Source organism: Hypanus sabinus, chromosome 2 (assembly GCF_030144855.1).
Source record: "Hypanus sabinus isolate sHypSab1 chromosome 2, sHypSab1.hap1, whole genome shotgun sequence".
Taxonomy (NCBI): domain Eukaryota; kingdom Metazoa; phylum Chordata; class Chondrichthyes; order Myliobatiformes; family Dasyatidae; genus Hypanus; species Hypanus sabinus.
In genome coordinates, this window is record NC_082707.1 from 64,672,194 (window position 1) to 64,685,097 (window position 12,904).

Genomic DNA, 12,904 nt, shown 5'->3' on the forward strand with positions numbered 1-12,904 from the left:
GGCAGTAATCATTGCCAATAAGTAAGTCTCTTTTCACTTCCACGGATTTTCTCTCTTGGAGTCAAACCTTGGGTTTCTGTTTCTGTTCGCTATTGCCCTATACACTGCGGTCTATGCTATGGCCTTGAGAGGATCAGTATATTTCACTGTGACTCCAATGCATTCAGCACATTGACAAAAATGCTAAAGTGACCAGGATAGTAAAAAGGGTAGTAAAAAAGGTGAACAAACAAATTGGATGATTCAGTGTGAGGGACACTTAGAAAGATCGACCTACTATCTGGGAAGTGTGGCTCAAGTGGCTAAAAGTTAAAGGATAGTGTCAGGGACATATGGGAGGGTCAATCCAGTGCCTAGAATACACTAAATTACTGTTAGTCAAAGTGAAGTGGTACTAATTGTTTACCCCTAAATCAACAAAAGGACATAACAAAAATTACAAATACATCCGAGCAACGTAAGGTTTGAACCCTACCTGTAGTGGAGAAGCAATAGAGTGAACTGATTAAGAACGAAAGAGTAAATTAATTGAAGGGTAAGTGAGAGATGGGACAGAATGCATCTTTCCCTGATCCAGAAAGTGAAACTTACTGATTCATAGATGCAGAGAAGTATGGATTAGATATGGCAAAGTTATTTGCCATGGTAGGGGAGTCTAGGACAAAAGGTGGAGAGGGAGGGAGAGGGAGAGGGAAAGAGAGAGAGCAAGCAAAGGTTGCTCTGTGTTTGCTCTGTTGATATTGAGATAAAGTATAAATTAATCTTGTGCTCAGGAAATATTTTACTCGAGTGAAGTGGCTCTTGTGTTTTAAAATGTGTTAATATGTTGAGGCCCCCATGCAGTTTTTCCCCTGCTTGGCTATTTGTAAAATGTGTGATAGCTTTTCACAGTGAGAATTAACTGTTACTATTTTAAGTTTTGCAGTTACTCTTGAAGGTTCTGAAGGAAAAAGAGAAGCATGGATTTTTTTTGTTTTGTCTTGTTGGGTTTTTTTTGGTTTGTATTTCCTTATTTGATTTTCATGTAATTGATTTTAGATAAATGTCCATATTGGTCATGTGAAATCAGGACTGAGAACACTGGAAATCTGTACACCTGTATTCTGGATATGAGATGCCCACATTTCAGAGGGAAATGGGCATTTGGGGAAATTGCTCGGTGATGGACACTTAAATTGGGAATTTGAAATTTTGGAAAGACTGGAATACTTTTGGGAGCGATTCTAAAAGTTGCATACTAACAGGACTTCTTTTATAGAACATGAAAGATGTTGGTCAAGACTTTTGATATATTGATTTTGAGTTTGAGATTCCTTGGAAGAGAGTTCAAACTTCAAAGTTCAAAGTAAAATTTATTATCAGAGTACATACATGCCGCTGTATACAACCCTGAGATTCTTTTTCTGCGGGCATATCGAGCAAACGTATAAAACAACAACTGTAAACAGGATCTGTAAACTGTAACCGTCAACAATTGTAAACTGTAAATAAACTGTGAAAATGCAGATAATAAATAACAATAAAAATGAACATGAAGTAACAATATAAAAGAGTCCTTAAATAAGTGTCGTTATCCCTTTTTGTTCAAGAGCCTGATGGTTGAGGAATAGTAGCTGTTCTTGAACCTGGTGGTGCAAGTAGTGAGGCACTTCTACCTTCTACCTGATAGCAGCAGTGAAAAAAGAACATGGCCTGGGTAGTGAGTATCTTTGATGATGGATGCTTTTCTACAGCAATGTTTCATTTGATGTCCTCAATGGTTGTGAGGATTTTACCCAGGATGTACAGGGCCGAACCCACTACCTTTTGTAGGGCTTTCTGCTCAAAGCTTTGGTGTAATCAGTGTTTTGTCATGTAAATTGTAAAAGGAAGAAGGTAAGGTGTTTCTTGGGGACTCTACTCTAATACAGTACTTGGATGACCCCCTATTTTAACTCCCCAAGCAAGGAAGCTTGTGAGCAGGGTTCCCTCTACGGCTTTTACATTAACTAGTTAAGAAAGGTCATAAAGCATCAAATCAGAAAAACAGTTTAGAAACATAGAAACATTAAAAACCTACAGCATAATAAAGGCCCTTCGGCCCACAATGCTGTGCTGAACATGTGCTTACTTTAGAAATTACCTAGGGTTACCCATAGCCCTCTATTTTTCTGAGCTCCATGTACCTGTCTAGAAGTCTCTAAAAAGACCTGATCGTATCCGTCTCTACCAATGTCGCTGGCAGCCTATTCCACGCACTCACCACTCTACGTAAAAAACTTACCCCCTGACATTTCCTCTTTACCTGCTTCCAAGCACCTTAAAACTGTGTCCACTCGAATTAACCATTTCAGTCCTGGGAAAAAAGCCTCTGACAATCCACACAATCAATGCCTCTCATCATCTTGTACACCTCTATCAGGTCACCTCTCATCCTCCGCTGCTCCAAGGGGAAAAGGCTGAGTTCACTCAACCTGTTCTCATAAGGCATGCTCCCCAATCCAGGCAACATCCTTGTAAATCTCCTCTGCACCCTTTCTATAGTTTCCACATCCTTCCTGTAGTGAAGTGACCAGAATTGAGCACAGTACTTCAAGTGAGGTCTGATCAGGGTCCGATATAGCTGCAACATTACCTCGGCTCCTAAATTCAATTCCACGATTGATGAAGGCCAATACATCATACACTTTCTTAACCACAGAGTCAACCTGTGCAGGAGCTTTGAGTGTCCTACGGACTCGAACCTCAAGATCCCCCTGATCCTCCACACTGCCAAGAGTCTTACCATTAATACTATATTCTGCCATCATATTTGACCTATCAAAATGAACCACTTCACACTTATCTGGGTTGAACTCCATCCACCACTTCTCAGCCCAGTTTTGCATCCTATCCATGTCCCTCTGTAACCTCTGACAGCCCTCCACACTATCCGCAACTCCCCCAACCTTTGTGTCATCAGCAAATTTACTAACCCATCCCTCCACTTCCTTATCCAGGTCATTTATCAAAGTCACGAAGAGTAGGGGCCCCAGAACAGATCCCTGAGGCACACCACTGGCCACCGACCTCTATGCAGAATATGATCACTCTTTGCAACCAGATTTGGATCTGCAAAGCAATGTACTCTTGGATCCCATGCCTCCTTACTTTCACAATAAGCCTTGCATGGGTACCATATCAAATGCCTTGCTGAAATCCATATACACTACTTCTACTGCTCTACCTTCATCAATGTGTTTAGTCGCATCCTCAGAAAATTCAAACAGGCTTGTAAGGCACTTTGACAAAGCCATGCTGACTATCATTCATCATATTATGCCTTTCCAAGTGTTCATAAATCATGCTTCTCAAGATCTTTTCTATCAACTTACCAAACACTGAATTAAGACTCACTGGTCTATAATTTCCTGAGCTATCTCTACTTCCTTTCTTGAATAAGGGAACAACATCTGCAACCTTCCAATCCTTTGGAATCTCTCCTGTCCCCATTGATGATGCAAAGATCATTGCCAGAGGCTCAGCAATCTCCTTCCCTTGCCTCCCACAGTGGCCTGGGGTACATCTCGTCCAGTCCCGGTGACTTAAACAACTTGATGCTTTCCAAAAGCACCAGCACATCCTCTTTCATATACGCTCAAGCTTTTCAATCCACTGTAAGTCATCCCTACAATTGCCAAGATCCTTTTCTGTAGTGAATACTGAAGCAAGATATTCATTAAGTACCTCTGCTATCTCCTCTGGTTCTATACACACTTTTCCACTGTCACACTTAATTGGTCCTATTCTCTAAAGTCTTATCCTCTTGCTCTTCACATATTTGTAGAATGCCCTGGGGTTTTCTTTAATCTTGCTTGCCAAGACCTTCTCATGGCCCCTTCTGGCTCTCCTGAATTTCTTTCTTAAGCTCCTTCCTGCTAGCCTTATAATCTTCTAGATCTCTATCATTACCTAGTTTTTTGAAACTTTCATAAGCTTTTCTTTTCTTCATGACTAGATTTACAACAACCTTTGTACACCCATGGTTCCTGTACCCTGCCATCCTTTCCCTATCTCATTGGAATGTAACTACGCAGAACTATGCAAATATCCCCTCAACATTTGGCACATTTCTGCTGTACATTTCTCTGAGAACATCTGCTCCCAACTTATGCTTCCAGGTTCTTGCCTGATAGCTTCGTATTTCTCCTTGCTCCAATAAAATGCTTTCCTAACTTGTCTGTTCCTATCCCTCTCCAATACTATGGTAAAGGAGATAGAATTGTGATCACTATCTCCAAAATGCTCTCCCACTGAGATATGACACCTGGCCAGGTTCATTTTCCAATACCAGATCAAGTACAACCTCTCCTCTTGTAGGTTTATCTACATATTTGTACAATCAGAAGTTACTTGTCTAGGACATACCCTATCCCATGATAAAAGATCATTGATTAAGACCTGAATTGAAGCAATAGTTAAAACCCCACTGCCAACAACTCGAAGAGAAATGAATCATTTCCTGCGGATGAGTAGGTATTGTAGACAGTGATTTTTAGATTATGCAGCTATTATTCAGCCCCTCCCATATCTCTTCCCCGTCATCCAATTTGTTATCCTGGACCCCAGAAGCTGAGGAGGTGTATGAACGTATAAAAGAGGCACTAGTATCTGCCCTAGCTTTGGGCCTCCCAGACGAAGAATGGCTTTGCTCAGTCCATTTTGACTCAGGGGAAGACAAAGGCAGATAGCTTATTTCAGAGCTCATTTAGACCCAATAGTTAGAGGTCTACCCAGTTACCATCCAGCGGCAGAAAGCACTTGCCTTGCTGTTCAGCATATGCAGCCTCTGACTCTTAATCATCTTACTCATATCCGTGTCCGACATTCAATGGAAGCATTACTGACTCACTGTGCCATGCAACTCTTTCGACACTGCTGTGAAACTGTTACACAAGTATTAATACTTTGTGAGGACCTATTTAATTTTCTGTGGTGGTGCGGACATTTAAAAGAAAGAAGTGTGGAACCTTGATTTTAGGTATTGCTGCCACTAATAAAGCCATTAACATAAGAGAAAAGCCATTGTGGATTCACACCTCAGTGCAAGAAGATGCCTAACGAGATAAAAAAAAAATCAGTGATAGTTGGATTAGCTCTTGCCCCTTCCCTGTGTGACCGCCACGAACACTCAAGCTACTGGGATTATATGGCTGTCCTGGCACGTGTAGAAATGGGTGTGCTCCTTTTACCTGCGTTCTTCAATGGAACAGAGATGAACTTTTACCTTAAGTGGTCCAAGCCCTCAGCCCAGGCAGGACATGTTTGGTTTCTGGTACAGTGATGATAAGACTCAGAAACATAGCCCCCTTCCTTCATTTATCAGTATAGCCAGAATGTCACTGGCAGAAGATGGGGATATAAATTTGGAAACAAGTGTTCCAGAGGATGGTATAATCCCATATGACAATAACCTCAGGGTAAAAAGGACTTAGTGTTGTCCACGGGGAAGTTAACACTTACCTAGGGAACCAGCAAGGCAGCTTGGGAACTGATTAACATGGTATCAACATTGGAAAAGTTAACAAATGAAACTGCACATACTCTCAATCAAACCAATAAGCATTATCTAAATTGTTGGCAGAATTGGTGACGGTCCATACAGTGGCATTGCAAATTTCAATGGCTTTGGATTTGGTTTTAGCTGAGAAAGGAGGCACGTGAGCCCCTGATTAACCTAGGATGTTGTACTTGCATTCTAGGTGAATCAGGAGAATATAATTCACTTGAGAGATCACATTCAAGATGCCACCAAGAAGGTTAAGAAGCAGGAGATCAGTTCAATAATTATAATCCCACAGGAAACTGAGGCTGCTGGGGATGACGGGATGATGAGAGAATGATGGACTGCTACCCTGCATTATGCAGTCTCCGTTGGTAGTATAATATTGGCAGTCATCCACTTGCAACTTTCATGTAAGGCATTCGGACCCAGAAGAAGAGAGTATTAGAAAATAGATACCTGTTAGCGTGGACTAGGAAAAGGGGATTTTGCTTGACTAAAGCTCAGTCTGTATCATTATATTAATGTCTGATATCTCTTTGATTACTGCATTCTGAAGCAGAAGCTTATGAAATTATGGTGTTGTAATGACAAAAGGGAGGGAATATGGAAATATATTTGAAACTTTGAGATGTTTAATGTATTTAATCTTGTAATGTGATAAAATAGAACCTGTATAGTCCCAGAGTGCTTTGCTATAAGTTAAGTGTTTACATGGCAGGATGCATTTAATGTCCTAATGATTGTTCATTATGTAACTAAGAGGAGGTTGATAAGCTGAATGGCCTTGAGTACTGATGGAGCTGACTCCCGGAACAGGCAAAAGCCAAAGAATAGCCTGCACTTTGTAATCACAGAACTTTGTAAACGGTAAATCAGAAGCTGCCTGCCATCCATTGAGGAGTAGAGGTACTTCTCCTGATAAGTAATAAGCATATTTTTGAATAGATCCACACTGCTTTTTTGATACTTTGTTATAAGACCCAGTGAAAGGAACACGACAAATCTTTCTCCGCCATGAGTACTTATTGTATTTTAATTTGTATCTTATAAAGTCATTCATAGAAAACAATTCTACATAAGCAAACCATTATATAATCAAACCTGCTCTGCCTTACAATAAAATCATTTCTGATTTCTGAATTCACTTTGTATAATCAACACTTCTGCCTATTGACATCTCTGAATTCAAATACTCAGTTGACAAAAAATACACCAATCTTGCATTTGAAAAAAATACTATTTTCTTTTCCAGAAAGATTTCTAATTTTTTGTCATGATTAACAGGATAAACAGGATAAACTATGATCAACAACTTTTAGGACAAGAAACTAGATGTTTCAAGTTTATGTCTTCATGCATAGATAAATACTTCAATATGGAAAGAACTCGTAACCATTTCTTTGTGAAGCATATTTTGCTTTCTGAAACTGGCAGTAATTTGAACTTTTAATCTGAACTTCTGGATGTGTCAAATGGTCAACAGTCCAATACTTAATCATGTTTAAATAATTGAATGTCCATGTTTCCACATTGAACCTCCAACATTAGACAGCAACTGCAGCCTGTCCACGTATGAAGATCTTCCAGCTTCAGCTTCGTATCTTACAAACTTATGCCAGCAGTTACACCCGCAAGTGCCTGTATTTACTAATGTATCAACTTGGAAAATACTTTACAAATAGGCACATCCTCAGGTCGAAGTATTGCTTCCAGGGCACTCATTCTGTGATTGAGCTCTCAACACAAGTCAAAACAAATGGAAAGTGCTAAGATACTCTACGACTTGGATTCTGAACCACCGGTTGACTAAATGATAAAGATATTGCAGTGTATCCCTCCTATCTAATTTCAGCTTGTTGAAATAAACCAACACATACTAACATTCCAAACCCCAGTCCCAGTCACAAACAAACACATATGCTAGACCCCAGGTATTCCCAGTCCCAATCGAAGCTGGGCGGCGGTGTTAGCTGTGAGGAGGATGCTAAGAGGATGCAGGGTGACTTGGATAGGTTAGGTGAGTGGACAAATTCATGGCAGATGCAATTTAATGTGGATAAATGTGAGGTTATCCACTTTGGTTGCAAGAACAGGAAAACAGATTATTATCTGAATGGTGGCCGATTAGGAAAAGGGGAGGTGCGACGAGACCTGGGTGTCATTGTACACCAGTCATTGAAGGTGGGCATGCAGGTACAGCAGGCGGTGTAAAAGGCAAATGGTATGTTGGCATTCATAGCAAAGGGATTTGAGTACAGGAGCAGGGAGGTTTTACTGTAGTTGTACAAGGCCTTGGTGAGACCGCACCTAGAGTATTGTGTGCAGTTTTGGTTCCCTAATCTGAGGAAAGACATTTTTGCCATAGAGGGAGTACAAAGAAGGTCCACCAGATTGACTCCTGGGATGGCAGGACTTTCATATGAAGAAAGACTGGATCGACTAGGCTTATACTCATTGGAATTTAGAAGATTGAGGGGGGATCTTATTGAAACGTATAAAATTCTAAAGGGATTAGACAGGCTAGATGCAGGAAGATTGTTTCCAATGTTGGGGAAGTCCAGAATGAGTTTAAGGATAAAGGGGAAGCCTTTTAGGACCGAGATGAGGAAAAACTTCTTCACACAGAGAGTGGTGAATCTGTGGAATTCTCTGCCACAGGAAACAGTTGAGGCCAGTTCATTGGCTATATTTAAGAGGAAGTTAGATATAGTCTTTGTGGCTAAAGGGATCGGGGGTGTGGAGAGAAAGCAGGTACAGGGTTCTGAGTTGGATGATCAGCATGATCATACTGAATGGTGGTACAGGCTGAAGGGCCAAATGGCCTACTGCACCTATTTTCTATGTTTCTAACCCCATGATCATGACTACTGCTCCACAATCTCTTCAGCTACCAATTTCAGAACCCTGGGGGATAGTCCATCTGGTCTAGGTGACTTATCTACCTTCAGGTCACTCAGCTTTCCAAGCTCCTTCTCCTTACTAACAACTACAACACTCACTTCTGTGCCCTGACACTCTCTGATTTATGGCATATTACTGGTGCCTTCCACTGTGAAGACACTGTCCGCTATTTCTTTGACCCGTTACTAGGTATTCAGCATAACTTTCCAGTGGTCCAATATCAACTCTTGCCTCCCTCTCCTTTACTCTTTATATAGTACATCTGAAAAAGAAATTGGTATCCTTGTTTTACTATTGGCGAGCTTACCCTTATAGAAACAGAAAACCTACAGCACAATACAGGCCCTTTGGCCCACGATGCTGTGACAAACATGTAGTTACTTTAGAAACTACCTAGAGTTACCCATAGCCTTCTATTTTTCTAAGCTCCATGTTCCTATCCAGGAGTCTCTTAAAGATCCTACCATAATTGCCTCTAAGACCCTATTGTATCCGCCTTATATTTCATTTTTTCTCTCCTTACGGCTTTTTTAGCTGCCTTCCGTTGGTTTTTACAAGCTTCCCAAACCTCTAAATTCCACTATTTTTTACTATATTATACACTTTTACTTTTGCTTTTATGCTGTCTTTGACTTCTCTTGTCAGTCACAGTTGCCTCATCATTCCTTTAGAATATTTTTTGACCTTTGGGATGTATCTATCCCGTGCCTTCCCAACTGCTGCTAGAAACTTCAACCATTGTTCTGCCTTCATCCCTGCTTATGTCCCCTTCCAATCAACTTTGGCTACCTCCTTGCTCATGCCTCTGTAATTCCCTTTATTCCATTCTAATACTGATACATGATATTTAATAATACTGATACTGATAATATATAATACTGATAATTCTAATACTGATACATCTAACTTTTATCTTCTCCATCTCAAATGTCAGGAAAAATTATATCATGTTCTGATGACTGAAGAGTTCTTTTACCTAATCAAATCTGCTTCATTACACAACACCCAATCCAGAATAGCCTTTCCCCTTGTGGGCTCAAACACAAGCTGCTCTAAAAAGCCATTTCCCAGGCATTTTACAAATTCCATATCTTGGGTTCCAGCACCAACTTGATTTTCCCGATCAACCTGCATATTGAAATCCCCCATAACTATCATAACATTACTCTTTTGATGTTTTTTCTATCTTCAGTAGTAATTTAAGTCCCACATCCTAGCTACTGTTCAGAAGCATGTACATCAGGGTCTTTTTACCTTTGCAATTTCTTAGCTCTGCCCACAATGATTCTACATCTTACAATCCTACGCCATGACTTTCTAAGGATTTGATTTCACCAACACAGACAACACACACCCTCTACCTACCTGCCTGTCCTTTCAATACAAAAGTAATGGATGTTAAGCTCCCAACTGGGATCATCTTTCAGCAATGACTCAGTGATGCAGGTATTCCACAACATCATAACTGCCAATCTCTAACTGCGCTACAAGATTATCTGCCATATTCTGTATACTATTTGCATTCAAATATAATACCATCAGTCTTGTATTTATCACCCTTTTTGACTTTGCCCCCATGTTACAATTCAACTCATATTCACAGATTGCAATTTTGCCCTATCATCTGCATCTCCTTTCTCTCAATCTTACTATACTGCATCTACTTGCATACCAACTGCCCCCATCTTTAGCGCTATCACTCCAGCTCCCAATCCCTTGCCGAACTAGTGTAAATCCTCCCTAATAGTTCTAGTAAACCTATACACAAGGATATTGGTTCCCCTTGAGTTCAGGTGTAACCTGTATTTTTGTACAGGTGATACCTTCACAAGAAGAGATCCCAATGATTCAGAAATCTGAAATTCTTCCCCCTGCAATAGATCCTCAACCACCCATTCATCTGTACTATCATCCCATTCCTGCCCTGACTAGCATGTGGCACTGCAAATAATCCAGAGATTACTACATTGGATGAATTGCCTTTGGATTAAATAACAATCTTAAATGAGTTGATAACATTCTGAATCAGTCAGACAGTACAAATGGAAACAGAAGTTGAGCAAATATAATTCCATAGCATTGGTTATGATTGAGTCATGAAAATGACTAAAATAGTGAAATTGAGAAATTCTTCCAATATTTACTGTATATGTCATTAACTTCAATGTACTTAATTGCAATCTTTTGAAAGAGACAGCCAGGATGGAGATGCCTCACCTTCATTTAGGTTGACAAACTCTTGATTGACTTCTTCATCACCTGTTTTCTGGTTTCTGACTTTCTGAATGACATGAGAACGATCTTTAATGTGATGGCCAATTGATATTTTTTCAATTCCACTTTCAGAGTCTTTTATGGCCCGTCTTGTCTCCTTAATCTGTAAAATTCCTAGATTGTTAATATTTTTCCAAGTATGTTTCCAAAATACCTAAAGATTACATTTTCCAACACAAATTATCATTAACTTTAGTTGGATATTAAAATAATTTAACTGTTTTAACAGGTTTCAAATCATAAAGATTGATCCTTGTTCTGTATAATTATACTTACATAACTCATGGGACCCTAAATCAGTAAACACTGAAAATATGAAAATATGAGAAGAATTGAATTAGGGCAGCAGACTTCAGTGAAAACAAAGTCAATAGGAATCATTCCACCACCGGCTGGAGTTTGCCAAGCAGAAAGATCCAATCTTCTGCAGCTGCTTTATCAATGACCTTCCTTACATCCAAAAGTGTGATGTGGGAATGCTGATTGATAATTGCAATGTTCTGTTCATTCCTCTAAAAAAAACTGTATCTGAATGTAGCCAAACCTGAATTACAGTCAGACTTGGGTAATGAGACTGAATCAAATCACTTCCCCATCATACTTAATAAAATAATTATCAATCAAAATTCTTAGTAGCTGGATGAGTTGGAGAAACCAAGGTGTGCAGCTTACAATTAGAGTGATCATCCATCCCAACTTAGTTGATAAAATTTATGAACAGCAAAACTTGAGTCCTAATGACAGAATGACTGGCTGTAGGACAACATTTGTTCCACATTACTTAAATCCCATCCAGCATTTCCTTCTAGGAACTCCCTAAGCCATACTTTCTAACACAGATCCATTTTGTGGCTCCTTTCAACAATGTTTTGCTCTTTAAGTTAGGCCATAACCAACTCACTTCCAAATAGACACTGAAAGTGATAGAATAATGACATTCATATACTTTAACAGAACTGTTTAGACCAGGGGTTGGCAGGAGCTGGATCGCGTATTAATATAACCATATAACAATCACAGCACGGAAACAGGCCATCTTGGCCCTCCTAGTCCGTGCCGAACCCTTAATCTCACCTAGTCCCACCTACCCGCACTCAGCCCATAACCCTCCACTCCTTTCCTGTCCATATACCTATCCAATTTTACCTTAAATGACACAACTGAACTGGCCTCTACTACTTCTACAGGAAGCTCATTCCACACAGCTATCACTCTTTGAGTAAAGAAATACCCCCTCGTGTTTCCCTTAAACTTCTGCCCCCTAACTCTCAAATCATGTCCTCTAGTTTGAATCTCCCCTACTCTCAATGGAAACAGCCTGTTCACGTCAACTCTATCTATCCCTCTCAAAATTTTAAATACCTCGATCAAATCCCCCCTCAACCTTCTACGCTCCAATGAATAGAGACCTAACTTGTTCAACCTTTCTCTGTAACTTAATTGCTGAAACCCAGGTAACATCCTAGTAAATCGTCTCTGCACTCTCTCTAATTTATTGATATCTTTCCTATAATTTGGTGACCAGAACTGCACACAATATTCCAAATTTGGCCTTACCAATGCCTTGTACAACTTTAGCATTACATCCCAACTTCTGTACTCAATGCTTTGATTTATAAAGGCCAGCGTTCCAAAAGCCCTCTTCACCGCCCTATCTACATGAGACTCCACTTTCAGGGAACTATGCACAGTTATTCCTAGATCTCTCTGTTCCTCTGCATTCCTCAATGCCCTACCATTTACTCTGTATGTTCTATTTGGATTATTCCTGCCAAAAGTGGACAGTGGACAGCGGGCCAGATAGATGCCATAAAAAGTTGAAATAAGGGAATTATCCATTTAAATCTAGTTATGTTTTGCCTCAAATTAATGAATAATGCATGCTAGAAAATCATTTGTGCTTAAGGTTGTCTACCCCCTGGTTTAGACCTATTGAGAAATTCATAATTTCAGAATACTTACTCCACCAGGAACATTGTGTACATGACTGGAAGCCTGGAACACTTTAGGAGGTTCATTTCCCACTTTTGAATAGCTCATTACAGTGGAAGTGCTTGAAGAATCATCTTTGGAGTGCCCAGATGTACTTTTCTGCAGAAAAAATATACACATTTTTAAAAAAAATTAAAGGCCGCAGTTGTCTTGCAAAGCTAAATGAACATTAACATGATAAAACTCTGGAAGCGTGGACTAAATTAAACCTAA

At 39.9% G+C, this 12,904-nt stretch overlaps 1 protein-coding gene across 1 annotated transcript in view; it reads right to left on the reverse strand.

Annotated features, from left to right (window-relative positions):
- mlf1 (myeloid leukemia factor 1) overlaps positions 1–12,904 on the reverse strand; it is a 37,374-nt gene that overhangs the window by 15,872 nt on the left and 8,598 nt on the right. Inside the window, exons 4-5 of the mRNA XM_059947449.1 lie at positions 12,662–12,790; positions 10,643–10,802 (exon numbers count right to left, since the gene is read on the reverse strand). Coding sequence (XP_059803432.1) covers positions 10,643–10,802; positions 12,662–12,790 — 289 coding nt within the window. The remainder of the gene's footprint in view (positions 1–10,642; positions 10,803–12,661; positions 12,791–12,904) is intronic.